This window comes from Onychomys torridus, chromosome 1 (genome assembly GCF_903995425.1).
Source record: "Onychomys torridus chromosome 1, mOncTor1.1, whole genome shotgun sequence".
NCBI lineage: Eukaryota > Metazoa > Chordata > Mammalia > Rodentia > Cricetidae > Onychomys > Onychomys torridus.
The window spans coordinates 109,170,257-109,196,708 of record NC_050443.1 but is presented as its reverse complement, the minus strand read 5'-3'; the positions used below and the strand labels follow the sequence as shown (position 1 = coordinate 109,196,708).

Genomic DNA, 26,452 nt, shown 5'->3' with positions numbered 1-26,452 from the left:
TTTAAAACAAAACAAAACAAAACAAAACAAAACACCTCACAGAGATTCCCCGTGTCTCTGCCTCCTGGGATTACAGGTGTTTGCCGCTATACCTGGCTTCCAGCACCTGGTCCCAACACTAAGCCACCTCCCTGGGCCTAGATAACTTTTAACCATCGAGGAAACATGTGTCTAGACTTGTTCTCTGAGTATACTTGTCATTTCACTAACTTCTTAGATACGAATACAATACTCCTGTTGTCTATGACTAACCATTGTCAGCATGGGAGACAAGGAAACAAGGGTTAAGGAAACAGGCTTTGGAGTCTAAAGGAAGTAGGCTTAGATCTTAACATTGGACATGTAATAGATATGCAATTTGGACAAGTGATTTCATTGTTTTTTGGAGGGTATGGTAGTTTGCTTAAGAATGTCTCCCATAGGCTCATATATTTGAGTGCTTAGTCACCAGGAAGTGGAACTGATTGGAAAGATTAGGAGATATGTCCTTGTTGGAGTAAGCATGACCTTGTGAATGGATGTGTGCCACTGGGGATGGGCACTGAGGTTTCAAAAACCCATGTCAGGCCCAGGATCTCTCTTTCTGCTTGCAGAGCAGGATGTAGCTCTCAGGTACTTCTCCAGCATCACACCTTACCTGCCTGCCTTCCTGCCTGCCTGCCACCATCTTCCCTGCCATGATGACAATGGACTAAGCCTCTGAAACTATAATTAAATGCTGTCTTTTATAAGAGTTGTTTTGGTCATAGTGTCTCTTCACAACAATGGAATAATGACCAAGAGGAGTACAAGTGATTTTTTTTTTTAAATGTCTCAGTTAAAATCTCTTACAATCTTAGTTTCTATTCTTGTAAAATGCAGGTAAACTCTTGGAGTCATGGGAGGATTAATAAAACAATCTATGTAAAAGGTTTATCACAGTATCATTTAGTAGGCACTCAATAAATATCATCGTGACTGTTTCTACTACAGCTACTTAGAATACAGTCGTGTGGTGGCAGTGCTATTGGAGACGGTGGTAAGAATACAGACTGTTAGCTGCCATTGCTGGCTGTGGCAGTTTGAATGTAACTGGCCCCCATAATGTCATAGGGAGTGGCATGATTAGGAGGTGTGGCTTTGTTAGAGTGGGCGTGGCCTTGCATGAGGAAGTGTATTATTGTGGGGGTGGACTTGGAGGTTTCCTATGCTCAGGATACTGCTCAGTGTCTCAGTCGCCTTCCTGTTTCCTGCAAGGTATAGTACCCTGAGCTTTTCCTCCAGCACCATGTCTGCCTGCATACCACCATGCTCCCCACCATGATAATGGACTGAACCTCTGAAACTGTAAGTGAGTCACCCCAATTAAATGTTTTCCTTGTATGAGTTGCTGTGGTCAGGGTGTCTCTTCACAGCAATAAAAACACTAATTAAGACACTTGCCATCTTCGGGCTTCTCTGTTGGAGTGGTCCAACCCCTTAACAACTGTAGCATCACTGTAGTGACACGTGTTCTCTCAATGTTTTGTTCATACATTCACTAGCTCAGGAAAAAGAACACAGAACCACTATGTTTGAAACTATCATCATTCTCCATTGCATGTCACTGACTCTTTGCAATTGTATGCTGAAGTACAAACATATTATGCTTACGATCCACCTGGGCAACAGAACCACTGGCCAGGGAAGAAAAACGTGTGTTGCCACTTACTTTTCTAGTTCCATTTTTTGTTTGTTTGTTTTTGTTTTCAGAATTAGAAGACAGTTTAGGGAAAAGTTGCCCAAATAACACCCTTTGTCATTAAAATCAGAATTGTGACAAGAACTTTAGATTGGGAAGAAGGAGGGGGTGAAACACATTATTTTCCTCTTGATGAGACAGACAAGGAGAAAAAACAGGAAATGAGAAGTGCCAAGGGGCTCCAGCTGGGAAGGAAGGCAAGTTGTAGCAGCCGGATCAAGGAAGAAAGGATGGGGAGAAGTGGAAATATGAAAGTGGGAGAGAAATAAATACAGGGCAATTTTGCTCAGTGCTGGTGATGGAGTCTTGGATTGTGCCCTCGATATATAGTCCAAAGAATGAAAGAATGAGCCAACTACCTCCATAAACCGCCCGTGAAACTTGCCTATCCATTTCAAAACCTGCAATACACTGGCCTACATTTCTCATTTCTAGGGGAGGTTATTTACTTCACTGAGGCCACTACAGAATTCTTTCTGTCTCTTAGTCAATATATCACCTTTGTACCTAAGTTGATCTTTAAAAGAAAGCCCACCGCTGAGAAACTTAGGAAGCCAGTGGGTCTTACGGTAATACCTATTTTTCCTGCTGACACAGTCATGAGCCCCTTAGTCTGGATAGTGCTGCTGACACAGCACACACCAGTTCCACCCACTAACAATGACTTCAGATTTCGAGGAGATAGCAGGCAAATGAGCTTTTAAAAAATTCAAAACGGTATCATCATAAAGCACGAAGACTAAGTGTTATGAATAGAATCCATTTCTAGCCAAAGCGTCAAGAGAGAGTACTTTGGGCTCTTGGTCTTGATAAGAAAGGAGAGGAACTTCGTCCTCCTCCTGCCTTTAGCTGCTCAACCAGGATTTCACTGTTGACTTTTCTAATGTCCCCATGCTTTGGCATTGACCATAGTCATTGCAATTTTGGTATCCACTCCATCAAAATGATTTTCTGCAGCTATAACCCATTGTACCACATTATCACATTTCTCTTTTTACAGAGCAGCAATTGTTGCTTGAATGGCATAATGGTTATTTATGCCTTGCCAAATCCTTTCCTTAGCTCCAGCCTAACACGTTTCTACTCAGCTGGCCAGAGTTCTGATGTACAATGGCTAGAACGATCAAGTCCATGAACTTGGGGAAGGGTGAGGAGTGGCATCTGTAGTTCATTAACCGCTGACAAAAATGCAGCATTTAAAAACTTGTGAATATGGGCAACACATTTTGGTAATACTAGCAATAAATGTGACTCTGCCCAAAGAAATCACAGCCATTTTCATATCATACCTATTTAGTACCAATATCTTGAAATATATTTTTGTTCATCACTATGGCAAAATTACAGTGGTTATTAGAACGACCGCTAAGCTGCATTTAAAAAGCACACACTGTTCAGTCACATTAAGACATTTTATAACTGTTTCATTATAATTGATTTCCTTTATAATGCTGTATCTTTTATTTTATGCATTTTTAACATTTTGAGGAAAGGTCTATAAACTTTTACTACATTGCCACATATGCTGCGCTCAAGGTGCTGGAAAGCTAAAAATGCCTGACTGTAGAATGTTCTGGCAAATCTGTTATTATTCATGTTACATTTATCCATTGTGTCAGTTAGGACCCCCTTTCCACTATGCTTGAGCATAAGGAAGTGTTGTTTTAAATGTTCCTAGAGTGCTTCATATCCACCTGCATTTCCAGCCCAGGAGAGGTGAAGAACACATTGCAGAAGCCATGCTGATCCGCAAAGACTCAGACTGGCAAAAGGAGAGATTTCAATACACATAGTTGCATGTTGTCCCAAATCCCTATAGCCGCTGTTTTCCTGCCCTGCATGCCATCCTGGCTCCTACCTCTCTGAGATAGCTCCAGAAGTGTACCTGTGTCTATCCCCTGCTGACACAGGGCATGAGGAAAGGCTGTTTCTCCTGATGCTGAAACCACTTTTTCCCCTTTCCTAGATACACGGTAACTTTGTTTTCCTCATGAAAATGTTCTTTCACAGTCTCTCTTCCTAGAGTAAGGAGGGAGGGTCCCTGAACTTCCCACTAAAACTTGAGAATGTTACAGTGCCATCTTCTTGGGGGAAGGACAAAGAAGGGAGGCCCTTCCTCTTCAGACTCAGGAAAGCTACCAAAGGCACCTTTCTATCATTGACCCTTGTTCTGCCCTCCTGGACAACTGCCCTGATGTGCTGGGTCCATCACAAATATTCTTTCCACCCAACACCTACCAGGAGCTTAGGACATTTCAGTCCAGAGGCCAACTCAAGTGACATTCTGGTCATGACCTCTTCTTATATCCAGTGAATACCCCACTTCCACACAATGTTATTGTGCATCTGCTCTGAGATGTCACTCACTACTGCTGTCTCTTAAGGTCTCTCTATCTGACCATAGCCTCAATACCTGTCCCCTGGCTTTTCTGATAAAATATGGTGCTAAACTTGTTCTAGCATGTCACCAGATATTCAAGCCTACCAACAAATCTATTTTTTCCCCTTCAGCTGAGATCCCAAGTTGACTTTTACAAACATCATTTCACAATACTGGAAACATTCTTACCCATATTTTCTCCTTCTGTAACAACAATCTCTTTATGCTGCTGAGAATTTATCTTCCCTTTCCTAGATCAGGGCAACTTTCCTTTCTTTGCAAAGCTTTGTCTGGAATGACTTACAAATGAGTTGTGAAAGTTCTTTTTCACTACCCCTTACCCAGTTTCCTTAAGTGAGCCCTTTTGAAATGCAAGAGTTAAAACTTACTAAAATGAAAATGTATTAAAACTCAATGGCGATAGGGTGGTATTAAGATGTGAGGCCCCTTAGAGATTGATGAGCCCAAAGGACTCCCCTCTTATGAATGGACTCAAATGCCTTTGTACTAGTTACTTTTCTCATCATTGTTACCAAACACCTTCCAAGAAGCAATAGAAAAGATGTATTTGTTTGGCTCACTGTTTGAAGGTACCTTCCACGATGGCATAGTGCTAAGATGTGCTAGTGGGAGTGGCTAGTGGGTATGGTGATAGAAACATGAAACTTTGCCTACATTTTGACGAATCAGGAAGCGGAGATGGGACAGGAATCAGGCAAGGCTACACGTTTCAAGGCCACCCCCAGAGACCTACTTCTTCCAACTAGTCTCCAACTCCTGAAGGATCTACAACTTTTCAAAACAGCATCACCAGGTGGACACCAAGTGTTCACACACGTAAGCGGGGGGGGGGGGGAGGGGGCACATTTGATATCAAAGCCATACTCCCCTTATAAAAGAGACTTTACCAGTATTCCACTCACTTCCCCCCTGAGTCAGTCAGTCATGTGAGGCCAGTTTTCTCAGCAAGGAAGCCCACACAAGGTAATCTCATCTGTCAGTGTGTTGCTTTTGGACTAACCAGACTTCAGAACTATAAGAGAATAAATGTCTGATCTCTATAAGTCACCCACTCTCCGGCACTCTGTTACAGCATTATAAACAGACTAAGATGCCACATTTATAGTAAGACACAACAATTCTACTTCAGTCATAGGCACAAGTACACACATACAAAGGATACAGTGAAGTCAACAAAAGTAAAAAAATTAAAGAGTCAATTAAATGTTAATGAAGAAGTGGGCTTTTATTGTTTATTTCTTTGAAGAGAAATACTAGCAAAAGTGGGTTTGTGTCAGTTACATCGGTTTCTGCTCTTGCATTAAGAATACTTGACAAAAAAATTAATGTTAAAACGCATTCTCTAAAATTGTATTTATGTGTAGATGTGCAAGCCTGTATGAGTACATTTGCTTACAGGATCCCATGTCAGCCAGATGAGGGAGTCAGATCCCCTGAAGTCACAGGTGGCTGGGCCCTGGGAACAGAACCCAGGCCCTCTGCAAAGGCAGTAAACTTCTGAGTCATCTCTCTAGGATCTGTTGAAACTTCTTAATGTGCATATAAAATGCTAGAAATAAGTTTTAGGTAACACATTCAACATAATATTTAAGGATTATTTCTTGGAAAAATTTTAAAGTTATATATAATTAAACTAGATAAACTAGTTTATTCTGGAACCATTTCCCAATAACTGACTTCCCTCCCTCCATCTGGCTCCTTTCTCCTGATGGGCAGGAGAAAAATGACTTTCCCTGAGGATGCCTTATCTGATTAAGGTAAGTTCCTCTAAAAAGAAGGTGACGTCCTGAACACACCCAAGGCTGTTTCAAACAAGGAAGGTTGACTGTAGGATAGGACCAGTGTGACTCACAGCTCAGAGCTACTTCACCCCGGACTATACTGTCCTTGAATCCACTCCCCTCCCTAGAAATCCTTCTCGGAGGCCTGCCCTCCCCTCACCTGCAGTTTTGATCTCCACACTCTTGCCATCTCTGGTCTGAAAACAGCAAATGGAAAAGTTGCAGAAATAAACCATAGACAGCTTTAAATTGCAAACCACACTGAGTGACAAAGTTTCCCATGATCTTAACTCTGTCCAGCCGGCTCATTAATACTGCTATCAAACAGACTGTCAGCAGTATGGCAGCTGTTACGTACAGTCCAGAGAATGATCTACAGGAGTTGTACTTCTGGTTTTCAATGAATGAGTTTATTAAGTAGCTAGCAAGCAAAAGGTAAAAGAATAAATAGTGAGTAGCAGATAAAGAGACAGATGGCAAAACGTTCTCAAACTGGGCACTCATGAGTACACACTGGAGTAGCCCGATAGAGAAAACAAGCAAAAAGTAATGTCATCAAATCAGGTGGCTTACAAACCCTTGTGCGAAAGAAGTGGGGAACCCCCTTCAAACAGTGAGCTAGAATTCCAGACTGAGAGAGTCTTGGACAAAGCAGAATATCTGCTGGGTAAGGTTTCCAAGTAAAAGACAGAGAGGAGCATCAAATCAAGTGTTTACAAACATCCAGCAGAGAGCAATCCTCTGGAGAGAGAAAGGACCCATCTTCTCTCCACAGATGAGCTAGCTCCAGCACCGCTGCACCTCTGTAGTCTCACTATCAGAGCTCTCATATTAGAGCACACACAACAGGAGCCTGGGTTGGAAACGGCTTATCGTCTAACCGTGTTGAGTTCGGGGCTGTTCTTCCCTCTCCCTGTCATGGAGGTGGGGGAGACAACCTTGCTTCCAGAGCCAGCCTCTCAGTGAGCACAAATGACAGCTTACCAATATAGTGTGCATCACAACAGTGCTTATGTTCAGATGACTTACTTTGTTTAATAATGGCCCTAAAGTTTGAGAGAAGTCAGCCAGGCAGTTTGGAGGGGCCAAAGAAACTAGTATTTCCTTTAAATGAAAGGTTACAGTTCCTACCTTAATAAGGAAAGACAAACAAAACCAAACAAATGTTGAGGTTGCTAGGATCTATAATAAAAACAAATGATCCATGAAACTGTGAAGAAGTAAAAAGAAATTCATCCTTCTTTTACTGTAGCACCTCAGGCTACAAAAGTAATGGGCACAGAGTGATGTGTGTGGCAGGTACTTAAGCTAGGAAGGGCAATATAGACATTGGTACTACCCACAGGTTCAGATGTCTATTGGGCATTTAGGAAAATACACTTTGCAGAGGAGGGGGACTATTGTAGTCTTTTAAAATTTCAAGCATCTCCCACTTCTCCTCTGGGAAGAGGGGATAACTAGAGAACCCAAATAAACCATCTAGTTTTACTTGGTTTTAGTTGACTGTGAGACTATCACTAATTTTGGAGGTCACTCACCTGAGCTTTGCTATAGATGACACCTCTGACCGTGGCTACTCAACAGACTAAAACTGGGGTTTTTGTTGTTGTTGTAGTAAGTAGAACATTTGAACACTTCAGATAAATTCAAAATGTGGACCATCTAACACAAAACATGTCATTTGCTGCTCTATTTAAAAAAAAAAAAAAAAAACTAAAAGCAGACATATAAGAAATATTTGGTTTATAAGTATCCACCTATGGCCCGAGAGCCACATGTAGCCCGAGATAGCTATGAATGCAGACCAATACCAAATCAAATACTTACTTCAAACATTGTGAGATTTTCTATTACACACACACACACACACACACACACACACACACACACACACACAGAGTTTATTTTTATTTTTGAATTTTGTGTACACGGGTGTCTGTATGTAGGCATGTGCAAGTGAGTAAGGGGCCCCATAAAGCAGAGGTATTAGATTCCTGGAGGCAGAGTTTAGGTGGCTATAGGCCACCAACATGGGTGCTAGAGACTGAACCCAGGTCCTCCGTAAAAGCAGAGGTGCTCCCAACCACTGAGCATCTCTCCAGCTCCATTATATGTATTTCTGCAATACATTTTTGAAGCTTCATAGGAGAATTCTTAAACTCTGTAGATGACAACGTCATGCAAAATGAATGTATGCTTTTGCAACTGCTGGCCTTATCTTAGATACCCCTGGATTTAATGTATGCCCAAGACATTCTTTGTCCAGTGTAGCCCACAAGTTTGGCTATAGCTGATCTAAAGAATCACAATATTTAGTAAACAAAGGTTCTCGTTATGATAAGGACATTCTGGCGTGAAAGATGGAGACAAGCTGAGAGATGGAGATAGTACTGAGCCTGGATATATCTCAGCACAGTCTTTCTGCTCACTGTGGTCTCTGCACCTTCTTTCCTTTCCAATGAGTCCTTTCACATACCTGGTTTCCCTAAGACAGGCCTGAAACAACAGTCTGTCTTCTTAAAGTATTGCCCCTGAAACCCGAGTTACTGGAGACTCTCTTTCCTGACTCCCTCTTGTCTGTAATAAACTTGTATGCCTCTTCTGTTCACCTCTTTACTGTCTGTTTCAGAAGGCTCGAGTACCAAACATTCAGAGGGTGCATGTCCATGTCACCTGGGGAGCTTAAAAACAAAAGAGCTACCTGAACCCCACCGTGAGGTTGGGCTTCCTTACATCCAAAAGCCCTCCCAGATAACTAATATGAAACCTGGTCTAAAATTTGCAGGGTTTTGTCTTAGTCTGGCCAAACACCAAAACACTAAATACTTTCTCTTAGAGTCACTAATGTAACTCCTTGTAAAGTCCAGTGTTAGCAAAAGCACCCCACCAAGTCAGTTCAGTCAGAACCCCCACTTGATATTTGATCACTTTTGATACCTGAACAAGATCCTCTTCTCCTCCTTATCAGGGGATGTCTGATCATTCTGGCCTGTGTTTAGCAAAATCATGTAATATCAATTTAGCCGGTATTGCTCCTATGCCTGCTGTTTTCTGTCATTTTCTACCCACAGACCACATTATCAGAATGTTTAAAAAAAATATTAGTGACATCAAATGGCCAGGGTAATGAGAACATGAAACCCACCATTGCTGGTGCGAATATGAACTTGTATAGCTGCCCTGGAAAACAGCTTAGCAATTCTTAGAAGTGTTCACATATCATATGAGCCAGCAGTTGCACCTTTGAAAATACACACACACACACACACACACACACACACACACACACACACACACACGAAGTATATATCAGACATCAGTGCAAGCCTGTGAATCAATCCTTCTCCCTAGGATAAGGGGTCTGTGTGTGTGTGTGTGACTACAATATTCCTAACTTTGATAAAAAGAAGGAAGTAGACAGGGCTTTCATGGAAAACACAGATATTGACCAGTGAGATGCCTCTGTTGGTACAGGCACACAATGCCTAGCCTGATGACATGAGTTTGATCCCTGGGACCTACACCATAGAAGGAATAAACTGACTTCTGAGAACACAGATTTGTCTCTGTAGGAAATTTGAATGGACTTTTAGGGAGGAAATGACCACTTCTAAGAAAGGCTTTGGGCTGGCAAGATGGTTCAGTGGGTAAAGGTGCTTGCTGTACAAGTCCAGCAACCTGAGTTCAATTCCCAGAGCCTACAAAAAGATGAAAGGAGAGACTTCTGCATGCATGTCCAACCACATGGTGGCTCACAACCATATATCATGAGATCTGGTGCCCTCTTCTGGCCTGCAGGGACACATGCAGGCAGAATACTGTATACATAATAAACAAACAAACAAACAAATAAGCAAATAAACCTTTTTATTAGTTTTTAAATTTTGAGACAGGATCTCACTAACTAGCTTTGGCTAGTCTGAAACTTACTGTGTAGACTAGACTGGCCTTGAACTTGCAGCAATCCTCCTGCCTCTGTCTCTCAAGTACTGGATTTATAGGTGTGTACCACCATGCCTGAGTATAAGAAAGTTTTTGTTGATGTTTGCATAAATAAATGTCAGTGGTCTTTACATTTTCTTCATGGCCATAAACCTCCACAGAAGAGGTATTATGGCAGTCACATTTCCAAGAGGTTGCTGGTTCTTCTTGGGCAAGGGAACCTCCTAGAAAGCTAAGATGTCTTCATCTTAAAATAAAAAATAAAAAAAAAAGCCAGGCTGATGGTATATGCATTTAATACCAGCACTTGAAAGCAGGGGCAAGTAGAGTTCTGTGAGTTCAAGGCAGCCTAGTCTACATGGCAAGTCCCAGGACAGCCAGGGCTCTAGAGTGAAACCCTGTCTCAAAGAGGGGGAAAAGTGATTCTACCAATGTTGGGGGTCCAGATAGGTCCTAACCACAGTAGGGGTGTACCACAGGTGACTGTTTAGTTAGGATTTCTATTGCTGTGAAGAGACACCATGACCACGGTAACTCCTATAAAGGAAACATTTAATTGGGGATGGCTTATAGTTTCAGAGGTTCAGTCCATTATCTTCATGGAGGGAAAAATGAGGCAGTGTGCAGGAAGACATGGCATTGGAGAAGGAGCTGAGAGTTCTGCAGTTTGATCTGCAGGTAGCAGAAGAAAACCGGCTGGGACCTCAAAGCCTACTCCCATCGTGACACACTTCCTCCAGCAAGGCCACAACTACTCCAACAAAGCCACACCTCCTAATAGTGCCACTCTCTGTGGGCCAAGCATTCAAACACCAGCATCTAGGGGGCTATTCCTGTTCAAACCACCACAGTAGCCCTTCGCAACTAAGGGCATATGGATTGTTTCCACTTCTGGCTGCTATGACGATTTGTGTGCAAGTTTTTTTTTTCATATTGTACACATGATATTTTTCTTACCTGTTCAGAAGCATTGTCATACAGCACTAAGATCAATCTGTCTTTCCATGTTTTATACCCTACTTCCTCCTTCATATGAATACTCTTATGCTTTAGAGCCATTATTAAGCAAAATATGGGTTTATGCAAACACAGGCCCTACAATGCAAAAGTCAGTTCTAATGAATGGGCAGCATATACTTCATATACACAGGTAGCTGGATAGAGGAGTAACTCATGTTATGGATTGGACAGATTATTATGTTATTCAGAATAACATGCAACTAAAACTGAGTTGTCTATTTCTGAAATTTTCCATTTAATATTTTCAGACCATAGTTAACTGCAGGTAGCTAAAATTATGGAAAGTTAAACCATGAAAACCCTGGTTGGGAAAGCTTATTTAAGCCTTTAAATGTGTTCACTTAACCAGCTACATACTTGCTATTCATACAAAATAAGCTTCTCATTACTATTAATATGTATTTTTAATTTTGATTTGCAAGGCTAGCCACTGAATCTAAAGTGTAGAAGAAAAATATCTTACCCATCTCTTACAACAGAATACTACTCAGCACCAAACTGACTCTGCTACTAAATGATTCCATTTCTCCAACATTGTTGAAATAAAATTATACAGCTAGAAAAGAGATGAGTTGTTGGTAGGAATTAAGGACCAGGGAGGGGAGTAAGGGTACTGTGAGATTATAAGAGGGCAACAAAGACCTTTGTGTTGCTGGGAATTCTCTTTAGCTTGACTGGAGTACTGCAAACACAAATAAGGATATGATGAAACTCTACAGAACTACACATATATACATAAGCAAACTGATTATCTGAGATAAATGTGTCGATCGCACTAATGGCAATTTCCTGAATGTGATATGTACTATAGTTAGTAGTGTGAGGGCAAACTCGTTAAAGAGTATGTGGGGCTCGATATTTCTTTCTTCAGTTAAAATTTGTGTGTTTGTATGTGCGTGTGCATGTGTGCATGTCACCTGCATGCATGTGCCTGCTGAGAGCAGAAAAGAGAACAGGCTCCCTTGGAGCTGGAGTTGCAGACTCTTGTAAACTTCCCGGTGTTGAGTGCTAGGAACCAAGCTCAGAAGAGCAGTGCATGCTCTTAACCATGAGCCATCTCTCTAGACTCATCTCAATTTCTCCTTCTTCCCCTTCCTCTTCTATCTCTTCTTCTTCATCAGTGTCTCTATGTTGGCTGTCTTGGAACTCACTATGTAGACCAGGCTGGCCTCAAACTCAGAGATCTGCCTGCCTCTGCCTCTCAAGTGCTGAGATTAAAGACATGTGAAGCCATGCTTGGCTATATTTCTTTCTAAAACTGCAGGGAGAGCTACATTTATTTGAAAAGAATGTTGAGAAACTGTCATGCCTTCAAAAGAAATTAAGCAAATTATGGCTTTAAAAATTCCAGGAATTAGTGTGGCTTATGAGAATTCAACAATTCAGAAGAACTCAATGGTAAAAATTTAAGACTATATCTATGGCAAGTAATTTGTGCCTGTTATGTGAACACGAATAAGAAGCATTCCAATATGAAGTGCTGATCTTCACAGCTACTGAAACTGAACTTTTCTCTCCCCACAGGTCTCCGACTCTCTGTTCTAGCCTCTAGGAGTTCCTAACAATGCCTTAATTTTCTAGAAGAAGAACAGGAACTGGTCCAAAAGATGACTAAACCAAACTTCTGGGATGCACTGTTAAACTTACTAGACCACTAGCTTCCACCAGCCTGAAAGGAAAGAGCGTTGTAAGGCAGTCTTTGAAAGTGATGGATAGATTTCTCAAGTCTGCTGTAACCCACTTGCCTGATTATCTCCACCAATGTATTTTGTAAATGTATTTATTTAAGACTTTCTTCTGTGACTACAAAAGTTCATGTAATCTCTTCCACAGTGAAATATGTCCTTTAAAGCTGCTTGAATCCATCTTTGAAGGCTATAGTTACCCATATTTGGGTCAGAAGAAACTATCATCTTATTTTCTTTGGACTAAGAACCTGGTCTTACCTTAATACCTACAAGGTTGTGAGGAAAAAGTCACCCTTTCTCACACTTACATCCATTCATTCAGTGGATGAATTTGCCTCCAGGAGACTACTGGCCATCTGGAGATATTTTTATCAGCCCAAATTCATAACCTTGGTATCTTATGATGCCAGAGATCACACTAAGTATTTTACAACACAGAGGACAGTTCCCTACAATAAAGAATGAGCTGGTTATAAATGCTATCAGTGCCAAAGTTGAGAAACCCTGGTCTAGCCCTTAGGAAAGAAATCCATACAATATTGGTCCAAGACAGCTAGTGCACAATGATCCTGAGAGAAGATTATAGTTTCCAGAGAGGATTTTTATGATTAGTGGTCTTGGCATCTGAGAGAAAAAAAAAAAAAAAAGAGTGGGAAACATTTAAATATGCAAAAAATCTGTCATTTCTATACTGATGAAGATAAATGTTTTCTGTAAGTCCATGTACTATGGGTAATCCTTTGGGCAACAGACATATATGAAAGGGCAGAAATCTCTGACTAATTTCTATAATGGAGAAGTTTCTTAGATTTGAGAAGCCAAAGGTCTGTAACATCATACAGATATGCCATTGGAGAACATTATATATCTCTGTAAAATTATCATACCAACTATTCTTATTTTTTTAATCAAGCAGAATATTTCTCTATCTTTATACTTTTATTTATACATCTCCTTCTTACTCTCTACCTGAACCTAAGCCACCTTTTCTTTGGGCAGTCAGGTCAAGATCCATCTCCTATAAGCCGATCTGCCCCATACTACTTCCTCAATGCTAGCAATATTCTGTTTCCTCATGTCCTAATATTCATTTTTTAAAAACACACATGTCCCATCTTCCCAATTAAAAACAGAATTTCACTGGTGTCTGGGACCCTGTTGTCTCCAAGACTTGCCACGTACTGAAGTGGGTAGCTGTTCTGTCTATGACCTTGAAGCACTGCCCCTAGAGATGTAGCAGGTAACTGTCCTACTTACCTATGACCTTGAAGTACCTGCCCCTGGGGCATGGCTCAGGCTACCCATAAGACCTCAGTAGCACACACATAGGCCACTCTCTTCTCTCCCTCGTGGGCTTGGAGGCAGAAGAACAGCGTGGGACTATAACTCAGCCTTCCAGGACCCTAAGCTAAATCTCCCATACTGTAGTGAGTTTTCCTCCCTAATAAATTCCTTCATCCTTTGAGCAAGATTTTGTGGATTTCTTGTAATAACGTACTTTACATAAAGACACCTTCATTTATTCCCTTCATCTTAGTGTTACTGGTCATGGGTTTTACCCGTATCAATAGCTAGTGTTTACTAAGCCTTTGCCATATGCAAGAATCTGTTCTAAGTGTATAATACCTAATATCTAATTTAAGCCACTGCTCTTCTCCTTTGTAAGCACTGGGCGTTGTTTCTGAATTCCTCATTTGCAACTGAAGCCACTAATACAGAATTCAGAGGGTTCACAGGAAGAATGAAGATCATAAAGTATTGTCCCATCTATAGTAAGCTCTTAGCAGATGCCAGGCTTTCTGTTTATCTTTGAGCAGGGACTAAATTTAGCCTAGGCTTACACTTCTCTACCTAGTTTGTTTTGAGATAGTGTCTTACCATGTAAGCCCAGGCTGGCCTAGAACTCTCAACCTTCCTGCTTCTGTCTCTAGAGTGGGAGCTTACAGGTATGTGCCATTGTTGTGACTCATTTCTCTACTCTGTCACTTTCTATCACAGCAATTTTACTTTGATTTAGTGCCTCTGAGGCTCTCAACCTTCAATAGCACTACATAATCCCAAGGGCTAAACTCCCAAATTCTCTAAAATAGTATCATTCCCTCTTTGTTACAGAACCCCTCTTTTCCTTCTAGATTCTAAAACCGGTATCCAAAGAGTCTCTCTACCCCATAATGATGCCCACCATCACTCTCTCCTCTGAACTGAGGGGTACACTGTGAACTCCTCAGGACTTGTTCCACAACTAAATGGCATGTGGTTAGTAGGTAGATGTAGTTGTAAAATCTTGAGAATAAACTTTTTGACCATTCATGTTTTAGTCCATATTACATATGCTATAGCACACAGTGCCTCATGAAGGGCAGCAAGGGCATTTACTGAAAGCTGAGTGGACGATGAGCTCTTCTAAGGGCCTTCCATGAACATATGAATTCATTTCACAACTACCCCATAATTGGCACTATCAGTTATTTCCATTTTATAGATCAGAAACTGAGACTCAAAGAGTAACTGGCTAAAGTTACACCACAGAGCCTGGGCTCTATATCCAAGCAGCTAGTCATCAGAATCTACCTATTAACCACCATGCTAGTCAAAATTTAGCAAAATATGCTAATTTGTGTTAAAAAAAAAACTATTCAGGACTATAAACGCACAAATCCAAACAAAATACCTCTTTGATATCTCCAACGAAGGAGAAACAGCAGTAGCTTTTGTCAAAGCCACCTCCTAATCCTTTGTATGAAATCTCTACATCTCAAGATTAAGCTGCTACTTGTTAAAATGTTTATAAAAATTAAGTAAGATCAGAAGCTGGAAGAGCACCAAGAACAGGTAGGGTTACATAAACAGTGGATCAAATTGAAAAAAAAAAAAAAACCCAGACAATTTTCTTTGCTACATTATTATTAAGCAACAATTACAAAACAGTATTAAATAATAATCATGAGAACCTGCTTCTACTTCTTTGTGACAATACACTAACATAACTTTACTAATTTACTGAAGACCCAAGACTTGTAAAACAATCAAATAACATTAATTATCTATAATGTGAGACAAAGAGGTGCAGAGTGCTGCTGCCTCCAGGCATGAGACTAAAGAAACAGAAGAGCCTTTGATTCCTTGCAGTAAATGCAAAGGAGATATAAAAGGGAAACCATAAAGTCCCAATGAACTATTTATACCGACAACTTGCAAGTGTATCCAAATGTATGAAAGGTCTGTGAAGCATTCTGTAAGAGGCCAAAGGACTATATGACAGAAAAGGAAAGTGTGGCAATGTTGATCCTGACACAAGAACTTCAAACGAGTCAACAGTTTGTGTGGATATATAGACCAAAAATAAACACAAATGTAGAGTTTTGTTTTGTTTTGTTTTTTGTCAAGCTTTACTTTTGTTGAAGATGGACCCTTCCCCTCTTCAATAGCTTGTAAAACCAGGAATGAATACTGCAGGATTTTTATTTCTAGTCCCAAAATATTGGGATCAGAGTCTTATCTGGCTTGAGACTTGACAGCTGCCCAACAAAATAGATTACTATCTAGTTGGAGGTTTTCCAGTTCACCACCACCACCACCATCACCACCACCACCACCACCACCGCAAAGGCATCGGATTTCCTTTCCCTTAAAAGTTAATCCAAACCAATTTGTCAATCACCAGAGCAGAAAAACACCCTCCAGGAAAGCTGTTTTTCAGGCACCTGAAGAAATAGCATAAAGTCTAGCTAAAAATGTAGGCTGGCGCAGTGGTTCTTTGGGTCATTGTCCACTCTGGTCTTCTGTTATTTCGTAATACAGTCTGTCTTCTGCACTGTGCTTTGTGTCTGTCTAATTCCAAGATCAGAAAGTCTAAGGGAGCCACGGGAGGCCAGAGAGATGCAGGTGAAACAAGAGGCTGGCCTCAGTTCAAGTTTGAGGAAGGGGTCTAGAATAGGTTCTTGGGCTCCCCAGAGTCTAAGGTAGGTTCCTCAAAGGAGCCGCTCAGGTCCTAGCAGTTAGATAAAGCCTGAGAAATTCTCTCCCTGAGTAGTAAGCCCCAGAAATTTGAGGCCGTTTCCGGCTTTTTTTTTTTTTTTTCCCCAGCTGGGCAGCTGAAAGGAAGAGGTTGATTCCACGACTAGGCCTAGATTTTTAACCATTTAAAAACAAAATGTAATAATCATCGGGGAAATGTGGCACGAGAGAGGTGACATTTCTGCAAAATGCTTCTGAGGTCCCTTGATTTTGCAGATTGTTGAGACTCAATGGTCTTAGCAAATTGGGGCATCTTGCAGGGGCTGCACTCCGATTCCAGGCGTGTTTGTTTGTTCCCATTAGCTGCCGCACCTGCCCTCCCCAAAAGAAGCTTCAGCAGGCTGGGACCGATCCAAGAAGGAAATCTAGATGGCGGTGTCCTGCCAGTGAAAGGTCTAAGAAGACCGTCCCCAGAGCTCCCCAAGACCATTAGAAGATGACGTCGCCAGGGATCAGTGTCGCCTGGACCTCCCGAGACCGTCGTTTCGAACCCACTCACCAGCCCGCCGGCACGCCACAGCTGGAGCGCAGAGACCGCCATCCTTGTCCTAGGCTGGGCCGCCGGCTTAAAGCTCAATGCCAGACACGCAGGGTAGGGCAAGCTCGGGCCCCGCCCACTCTGCTTATCCTCCCCTCGCACACCCCCTAGAGTCCCCGCCCACTCCCGCCTACGGAACCCCAGGAGAGACACACGCTCTCTCCACTTGCTCCCTACAGCTCGCTCACGCGAGACTTGGGCAAGGCGGGGGGCGGGAAGGGAGAGGAGACACAACAAACATGGCGGCCGCAGCTGCGACGCTGGCGAACGCTGAGGCGGTGGCGGCGGTGGCGGCGGCGGCGAGCAAGGTTGTGGGGATTCCTCGGTGCAGTAGTCAGGAGGTGAGTAACAGGATGTCCGCTTGTACGGCGGCGCCACGGTTAAGCAGGGCTCGTTGACGGAATGGCGGACGGTAAAGTGCCGGGTTCGTCGCGGGCCGGCTACCACCACCGTAGCCTTGGCCACAGCGGAGGGGTCGTGCGCCCCCCGTGGGCTAGCAGCGTGGTGACCGGGACCTTCTTGGGTCGAGCATGTAGGGGACTGGGTCCGCCTCGGGGAGGGAGCAGCTCGCAAGTCGGCGCCGTCGGTCCGGGGCTCGGAGGCTCAGGGTGGGGAGCTGCCTTCTGCTTTGACAGGTGGCGATCGAGGGTGGGGGGTGCTCCCCCTGTGTGGGTTGTTCTCGGGGTGCTAGGGTCAGGAGTCGACCCCAGCCATCCCAGGTACTGGGAATCCCGGGGAGGATGTTACTCCGACGCCGGTCCCGGGCTGTTGGGAAGGAGTTTCTAACCCCTCGAGTTGTCTCTTAGGAACCTTCCCGGACTGGTTTCTACTGCCTGTGCCTTCCAATGTTGGGAACAGATGAGGTTGGGAAAGGTGTTACAGCCAAGAGCTCTTCTGGTTCATTCAGGGCTCGTGGATCCTCAACTCCTCAGCCGAGCATCCAAGTGCCCTGTGTCTAACTGGATCCGAAGTGTAGTCGGTTGTATCTGCCAGTAATCACGTGGCCCATTTTTAATGACTCCTTTATGTGGTGGTCAGAACCGGACAGAGGCGTGACAAGTGAGAGAGGACATGGAGACTTCTTATATTGTGAGATCCAGGGAAATTAGAAGACACAGAATGAAAACCATGGTTTAAAATATCTGGACTACTTTCAGATTGTGTCTTGAGTTTATGTTGTCTTCAGCACAGCGGAGGATGCATGTTTTCTTGGAAGTCCCTTGTAGTGAATTGAGATATTTGATGTTCTTTTTCTGTCATGGTCTGGTGTTTCCCAGGAAACCGTAACTGTTGAAGATGGGGGATCAGATAGGCCCTTGTTGAACTCTGGTGGTGGTTACAAGTATTTCCCTAGTATAAGGCTAATGTACTTTTTTATGCAACTGTACTTACTCAGCAATACTAAGCCTAACATCTCTGGTTGTATACTGTGAATAACTGAAATTACTATATTAAATTACATTTAATTTTTTAAAAAATTTTTGTTAAAAGTAAAATCACCAGTGGCAAAATGATAGTAACAAAAGTGGCTGTTTTAATTGTGGGCCACCATGCTTTTGCTATTGCTTTTTTTTTTTTTTTTTTTTTTTTGTCAGCCTATTTTTTTTTCCAGTTAGTGATAATGATCCACAAGTTTTCTTATTAGTTTATTAAACCTGTAGTTGCTAGAAAAGTTTTGACTTGTGTGCCTTTGTTTTGTTTTTTAGACAGAGTTTCTCTTGTGTAGCTTTGGAGTCTTTCCTGGGACTCACTCTGTAGCCCAGGCTGGCCTCAAACTCATAGAGATCCATCTGCATGTGCCTCCCGGGTGCTGGGATCAAAGGCATGCGCCACCACTGCCTATTTGCATGCTTTCTTTACAGACTTTTTGTGGCTCTTGAAGTTTAGTTGAAATTTCCTCTATGACCTTTTGGAGTCCTTTGGTGTGTGTGTCTCTAGAGTAAATTTCAATTATTAGACATTTTGTCTATGTTATAGTGGAAAGAAAAGGTGGAACTAATTTGGGGTGGAAAGGTTAGATTGTATAATTCTTTCTGATTTCTCTGATGTGGTTTCATTCTGTTTTATTTTTTTATATTATATTTTCTGATTTCTCAGAAGAGCCTTATCACAGTGTTTATGCACTCAGTCTTAAGCAGTTAGGGACTCAGGAATTGTGTTGTAGCCGTTTTTGAAGGTCCATGTTACTCTGTATGAACCAAGTCTTGTTTATCAGCATTCTTTGCTAAAGTATCTTGGAGAGTAAGTCTTTCAGTGACCATAATCAATAGGTTATGGAAGTAAACATGGCTGTGGAACTATAAACAACTTTATAGGCCTCTCTAACCTCTGGGTTAAATTATCAAATAAAAAGTTAGGGCTAAGGATTCCTCTTTACGGTTAGTAACCCTTCAGTTTAAACATTTCTTTTTTAAAAAAATGCTAGATATGTGAAATATACTGAACCATTCTCTAATCAAGCTCTTTCAATTCTCCTTTAGTCAGTAGGGAGGGCATATTAAAGAGATTCTTGGTTTAAATTTATTTATTTTTATTTTATTTCATGCATATGGGTGCTTTTTTTCTACATATATGTCTGTGTATCTTGTGTATGCATGATGCCCACCAAGGCCTGAAGAGGGCATCAGATCCCCTGGAACTCAAGTTAGAGATGATGATAAGCCTCCATGTGGGTGCTGGGAATTGAACTCAGGTCCTTTGCAGGAGCAGCCAGTACTCTTAATTGATTCATCTCTCTAGCCCCTTTGATTTTTTTCTGAAAGGTTTTATATATTTTATTACTGAACAAACCAGTTGGCTCATGTGGAACAGATAAAAGCAAATCAAACTCCAGTTTAAACATGACCAAGTCTCCAGAGGTTAAAAGATGTTCAGGTCCATGTGGTAGGATTGGTAGATGATTGTGGTTCATCATAAACCCTTGGTCATGGCATTGTGTGCAAATCCTTGCAGACCCAGCCTCGTTCTCCTCCATTGTTGTTGGCATTGGACCTGGTTTTGTTACTAGTTCTCATCCAAATCCATTGGGGACTAGAACAATTTTACTTTTGCAAGGAATTGCTTGATTCTGAAAGTCTTGTGAGAAAACATGGTGAGAAACCAGTCAGGCCTATGGCTCCTGATGGCAGAGGAAAGAAGTCCTTTGATTTTTATATTACCTGTTTCATATTTCCCAATTCGAATCTTAACACCTCTTTTAAATAAGTAGCTCCTGATTAAAAGGTGTTTGATTGCATATATGTGTATGCACACATATATGAGATATATGGAATATTAATTCTTAGATTTTTTCCCTCTATTAGCTTGAGCAATCTCTGTCTTATAAGGTCTGGAAGTTGTTCTCTTCTTTAGCTGATGAAGTAGACATACATCTTAGTTCATGCTAGTATAACAAATTGCAAGGACTATGTCTTAAAACCCGATGACTAGCTGGGTGTGGTGGTGCACATTTTTAGTCTCAGCATTAGGGAGGCAGAGGCAGGTGGATCTCTGAGTTTGAGGCCAGCATGGTCTACACAGTGAGTTCCTGGACAGCCAGGGCTGTGTTGGAAAGACCCTGTCTCAAACAAACAGATTAACAAACCATCATGACTAAAAGTAATTCAGGGTTTATTTTATCTCATACTTACATGTAACAGTCCATCACTGAAGAATGTTGGGGCAGAAACTCAAGCACGATAGGAATTGTGGTGCAGAAGCCATGGCTGCTTTTTCCTTATGCTTACTGGCTTGCTTCTCTTGGCTTGTTCAGCCTGCTTTTTATACAACTAGGACCACCTGCCAAGGGATAGCACCTCCCACAGTGAGCTGGGCCCTGTCACATCAATCATTAATCAATCAATAGCCCACAGGTTTGTCTACAAGCAATTTTATGGGAGCATTTTCTCAAATAAGATTCCTCTTCTTCCAGGCGTTGTGGTGGTGCAGGTCTTTAATTCCAGCACTTAGGAGAGACAGAGGCAAGGAGGGGTCTCTACAAGGTGAAGGCCAGCCTAGTCTACATAGTGAGTTCCAGGCCAGCCAGAGCTACCCTAATGAGACCCTGTTTGGATTAAAAAAAAAAAAAAAAAGTCTCTTCTTGGATATTCTTGGTTGTATATCAGATTGACAAAAAGCACCCAGCACAGGGTAGGTGGTTTGAACAAGTATTCATTAAGGCTGGGGTTTGGTAAGTTTGAGTTTGAGGTGCTAGCAGATACAGGATCTGGTTTCTGGTTATATACTCATAGTGCAGAAAACAAAGAGGAAATTAACTATTATTCTTATAATCCCTATTCTGATGACCCTGCCCTCACAATAAATGTCAAATTAGAAGTTAGGATTTCAACACAGAAGTTTTCATTTGGAGCAATATTAGTTACAAAAGAGTAGATCTGGCTTGGAATATAGCATCAGAATCTATAATAATGTTAAGGAATGCTTAAATATGTTTTCTGATGACATTTTACATTGAAAATTTAAGCAATTTCTTGATAAAGAAGTCCAAGGTATTGAATTCATAGCTGGTTACAAAGACCATACTGTTCCAATTCCTAACCTATATACAATTAGCTGTTCCTCTGTACTCCTGGGGGAATTGATGTAGGATCCCTTGCTGATACTAAAATCTCTTACATAAAATGCAATAGGATTTGCATGTGATCTATTACACATCTTTCCATATACGTTGTTTTTTCTTTTTGACATGGGATTTTTATGTGTTGCTCAAACTAGTCTTGAACTCCTTGAATTCCCTTGCCTTGGTCACTGAGTGCTGGAATTAAAGGCACACAATAGCATTCTCTTTAAGTATTCTCCAGATTGTGTATACTGTATACAGCATAAGTCATTCTGATTTGTATTGTTTAGGGGATACTAAGAAAAATGAGTCTAAATTGTTCAAGATGCATTTTAAAAAAATTTTAAATGTTTTCCATTCATAGTTGGTTGAGTCCATGTATATATCATTTATATTGTGTTTATAGAGGTTTTAAAATTTGTCAGTACTGAACAGCATCCTTAGGTATCAGGTTATATAGGGAGTTCTTGTTTTTGACAGGTTGGTTTGGATCACAAACCCATATTTTACTTTTATAGCAGGGAGTTTTGTTTTTTAGCTTCAGAATTATTGTTTTCCCAGATATTGTACTTAGAGGTATTGACTTGAGATGGAAGAAGCTAGGGTTTGAGGATTTAGGCACCTATCATTTACATGAGTATGTTTCATTGCCCACTGCTTGCTTGTTCCTATTGCTCACAGATATATGTGATGTAGATTATACAGTTCAGGGATGAAAGGACACTTAGTTTTTTACTTTTGTTTTGGTTTCGGTTTTTGGAAGCAGGGTTTCTCAGTGTTGCCTTTGCTGCCCTGGAACCGGCTCTGTAGACCAAGCTGGCCTTGAACTCAAGAGATCCGCCTGTCTCTGTCTCCTGAGTGCTGAAATTAAAGATGTGTGCCACACCACCCAGCTGACACTTTTAAGTCTCGGATGGTTGTGTAAATTAAACCGTACAAGAATGTTTGAAACTCTAAATCAGAAGCTGGGCTTCATGTTTGGAACATCTTCAGTTATTTCACTGGTATTTTTTTCTTTAACCCATCATGCACAATTGTGGCAGAGAACACAGTGACATTTGTAATGTGACAATGTGAATAACTAAGACTGTCAAAATATGTCAGCCATGCTCTATAATTGGGCTCATTTCTGTCCTTAAACTAAAGTCGGATGTATAAACGACCATCTTCTTCTGCTTGCTCTGGCAAGTCTTGTGTTTTGTTGCGTTGTCACGCGTTGTACCGCAGCATTGCTAAACTTTCTAATCAAGATTTGATAAAATTTATCTTGTTTATTGAAGCCCATTAAAGTACATTCATTTTTGGGGGGGGACTTTGCATATGAGTTGATTGGCAAGAAGAAATTCTGAATTGTGATGTAAAAATTTGGATTTTTTTCTTATAGCTTTTTTGTGTGTATGTGTTTACATATGTGGGTGTATGCATGTATTATGTGCACATGCACATGTACACGTATGTGGAGACTACAATTTGACATCCGATGTTTTCCGCAATCTCTCTCCACCTTCCCAATGCTAAGGGTTACAGGTGCCTTCTGACATGCCTGTCCTTTTCTGTGGGTGCTAGGGATTTGGGCAGGTCCTAATTTTTGCATGCTACATTACTGACTGGGCCATCTCTCTATCCCTATTTATAACTTTTGTAAGAGGCCCATAGTCCTTGTAATTTAAAAAAAAAAGAAAGAAAGAAAGAAAACAACTATCCTGGACATGAGCCACTTAAAATTAGTATATCTTAATTGTACAAGAGGTCTTAATTATGACATTTCTGTGCATGCATGTGATATGCTTTGATCATTTTTCTCCCTTCTATTACCTTTTCTTGTCTGCTTTGCCTCTCTTTTCTACTTTTGTGTTCCTAATGGTCCCCCTTTACTCTCATGTCTTGTTTTACTTTTTTAATTAAAAATTCAATTTTGGGGGGTTTGTTTTGGGTTTGTTTTTGTTTTGTATTTTTTGAGATCCTCAAACTCTAATGAGTTATGTATTATGTAGTGGAGGCTGGCCTTGCAGTGTTTCTTCTGCTTCCACTTCCTGAGTGCTGAACTACAGGTAAGCAAGGCCTGGATCTTATTAATGAACTGCGATGGCCAACATGGTGTGATATCCCTGTAGATGCAATAGTGGCAGTCATTTCTTGGCAGTACCCAAGAGCTGTCTAATTGGACTCCAGGCCCACTCAACAGGAAGGAAAAGGTGTCTGATACTGGAAACCCGGGGCTGGTGAGGCCATGGACCTTAGAAGAGAGCCTACTACCATCACTGTAGTAAACCAGCACAATTTCCAACAGCATTCTACATCCTTGTCCTTACACCCACATACAAGTGCAGCTCTCACCCTCATCCATTTCCCTTTGCAACTGATGGAGACCGTTACAGAAAGTGGTCCACAAGTGGTCAAAATGCAGACAACAAGTGATCATGGGGTACCCAGCCCTAGTGGATACATCTGCAACACAATTCCTGCACCCAAACCTCAGGGAACATTATCGAAGAGGGGCAGAAAGAGCATAAGAGCCAGTGGACCAGGAAAGGTACTGTGAAATTGTATCTCCTAGAAATGACAGGGAAGCTACTACTCCCATGGTATATCAACAACATGGCTGTCTAAACGAGACCTGAACAATGATAACGTGGGAGGGGAATTATCATGGGACCCATCCCTAGACAAAGAACTGCAGACAACTAAGGACTGCTGAGAAAGGGAGAATTACCCTTCCTTAGGGATGAGCCCCTAATTGGTTAGCTAATACCAAGTTTTGAGCCCTGAAATTATATACATATAAGCAACACTGAATGGACTTGGGGAAATGAGAGGTGTTGGAGAGGAAAGAGGGAATGGGGGAAATGATGTAGCTATATTTTAATTAGAAAAAAAGTAAAATAAAACAGACTTTTGTTCATAAAGATTGGTGGCATGCAGAGGGCATGCACCAATCAAAGCCAGATGGGGTCTCAGCGCTGAGAGAGAAAGTGGATCTCATCCCTAACCCAGAAGCTGTCTGCAATTGATAACTACTCACAAAAGAAAATTTAGTTTTTTCCAACAGAGTCTCACTGGCCATATAAGCCACTCTCAAGGACAGACTCCGTGCCCAGAAGTAGATGCCCGATACAAAATGAACTCAGAGGCATTTTTGGAGGTTCCTTAACTCAATGTTTTGTCTGGGCAATGTTTTTATTTTATTAATTAATTTATTTTTTCCTTACAGGTCTTTTGTGTATATATTATGGTTTCTGGTGTTGTATCTTTATGGGATTTCTGTATGTGTGAACATGTATGTCTCCGCATCTATATGTGTTTCTTGTGCTTTTTCTTTGGCTCTTCTGTTTTTATTTTATCTTACTTGACAATATTTTTAGATGCTTGTTTGTATTCTAGAGTGGGAGAGAGAGAGAGATTTGGGAGAATGTGAAATTGAGTTGGGAGAGGGGAAACTGAAACAGAATATATTGTATAAAAATTCTATTTTCAAATAAAAATACCTTAAAATATTCAACACAAGACTTGGAGACAAAGACTAACACATACATTTCTTGTATTCAAACATCCCAATGATTACATTTTGTAAGTTAATCATTAATTTCAAATGTAGGTGAAAATCTTATCTAAATGAACTCTGATTTGGGCCCAGTCTCATTTTCTTTTGATTATTATTTAGTGTTGGTACTATTGTGATTTACATTAGTTGTACTGTCACTTGCTTTCAGAAAAAAATCTTGAAACCAGGCCATGGTGGCACAGGCCTTTAATCCTAGCACTTGGGACACAGAGGCAGGCTGATCTCTGTGAGTTCAAGGCCAGCCTGGTCTACAAAGTGAGTTCCTGACAGCCAGGATTGTTACACAGAGAAACTCTGTCTTGAAAAACCAAATACACACACACACACACACACACACACACACACACACACGCACGCACACACGTGTGTGTGTGTATATATATAAATTCTTATTTAGAAAAGACATACAATCTGTGGGAAAACTAACAAACATTACACAAAAGAATATGAGTAGCCACTCATACAGCCCCATTAATCATTAATAACTATAAGTCAAAACTGGTGTGATAGTGCCACATACCTTCCAAAGTGACCACAGTGAAAAAGCCAAGTGTTAGTGAGCATGTGAATCAACTACTCTTACCCATTGTTGGTAGAAGAATAAATAAATCAGTATAATGACTAAAAAATTATTTGACATGTTTAAAGCTGAATCTGCATACACTTTCATTTCAATTCCTGTCAATTCCTGTATAGCCAACCCAAATGTGTAGACAGGTTTCTTGGGAATTTTTTTTTTTACTCAAATTACTTAATGAGTAATTTTTCATCTTTAATGGCTAGCAGTATGTATGCAAAGATTACTCAGTTCTCTATTGCTTAGCTTTTTCTTAAAATCTAACATGTATATAGAAAAGCTTATAAATCTTAAAGCTCAGCCTATTGGATTGTCAGAGTGCATAGGTCATGAACTCAGCATCGATATGAAGAAATGGAAGGCAACCAGTAACCCAGAAACTCTTTTTATGCCCCTTCCAGTACTAAATTCTGTCTGCCCTAGCAAGCAAGGGTTACATTCTCCTTACTTCCAGCACTGGATCTTAGTTTTCTCTGGTCTCCTATAGGTCATACACTAATAACCTTTGTCCAGCTTCTGGTGCTCAACATTACGGTTGTGAGATGCATCTGTGTTGCTGCATGCAGCTGAAGTTTGCTTATTTTCACTGCTATAGCCTATTGTGTGATCATGTTACATACAACCAATTTACATGTGGTACTATTGGGG

General features: G+C 41.2%; 2 protein-coding genes across 2 annotated transcripts in view; one reads left to right on the top strand and one right to left on the bottom strand.

The window, feature by feature from the left end:
- The window catches only part of Acadsb (acyl-CoA dehydrogenase short/branched chain), a 39,191-nt gene extending 22,014 nt beyond the window's left edge, over positions 1-17,177 (bottom strand). The window contains exon 1 of the mRNA XM_036176431.1: positions 17,069-17,177. Within this exon, the coding sequence (XP_036032324.1) occupies positions 17,069-17,110 (42 nt within the window). The 5' untranslated portion in view covers positions 17,111-17,177. The remainder of the gene's footprint in view (positions 1-17,068) is intronic.
- A 148-nt stretch (positions 17,178-17,325) lies between these two features.
- The window catches only part of Ikzf5 (IKAROS family zinc finger 5), a 25,182-nt gene continuing 16,055 nt past the window's right edge, over positions 17,326-26,452 (top strand). Inside the window, exon 1 of the mRNA XM_036195607.1 lies at positions 17,326-17,448. The gene's annotated coding sequence lies outside the window, so the exon portion shown is untranslated. The remainder of the gene's footprint in view (positions 17,449-26,452) is intronic.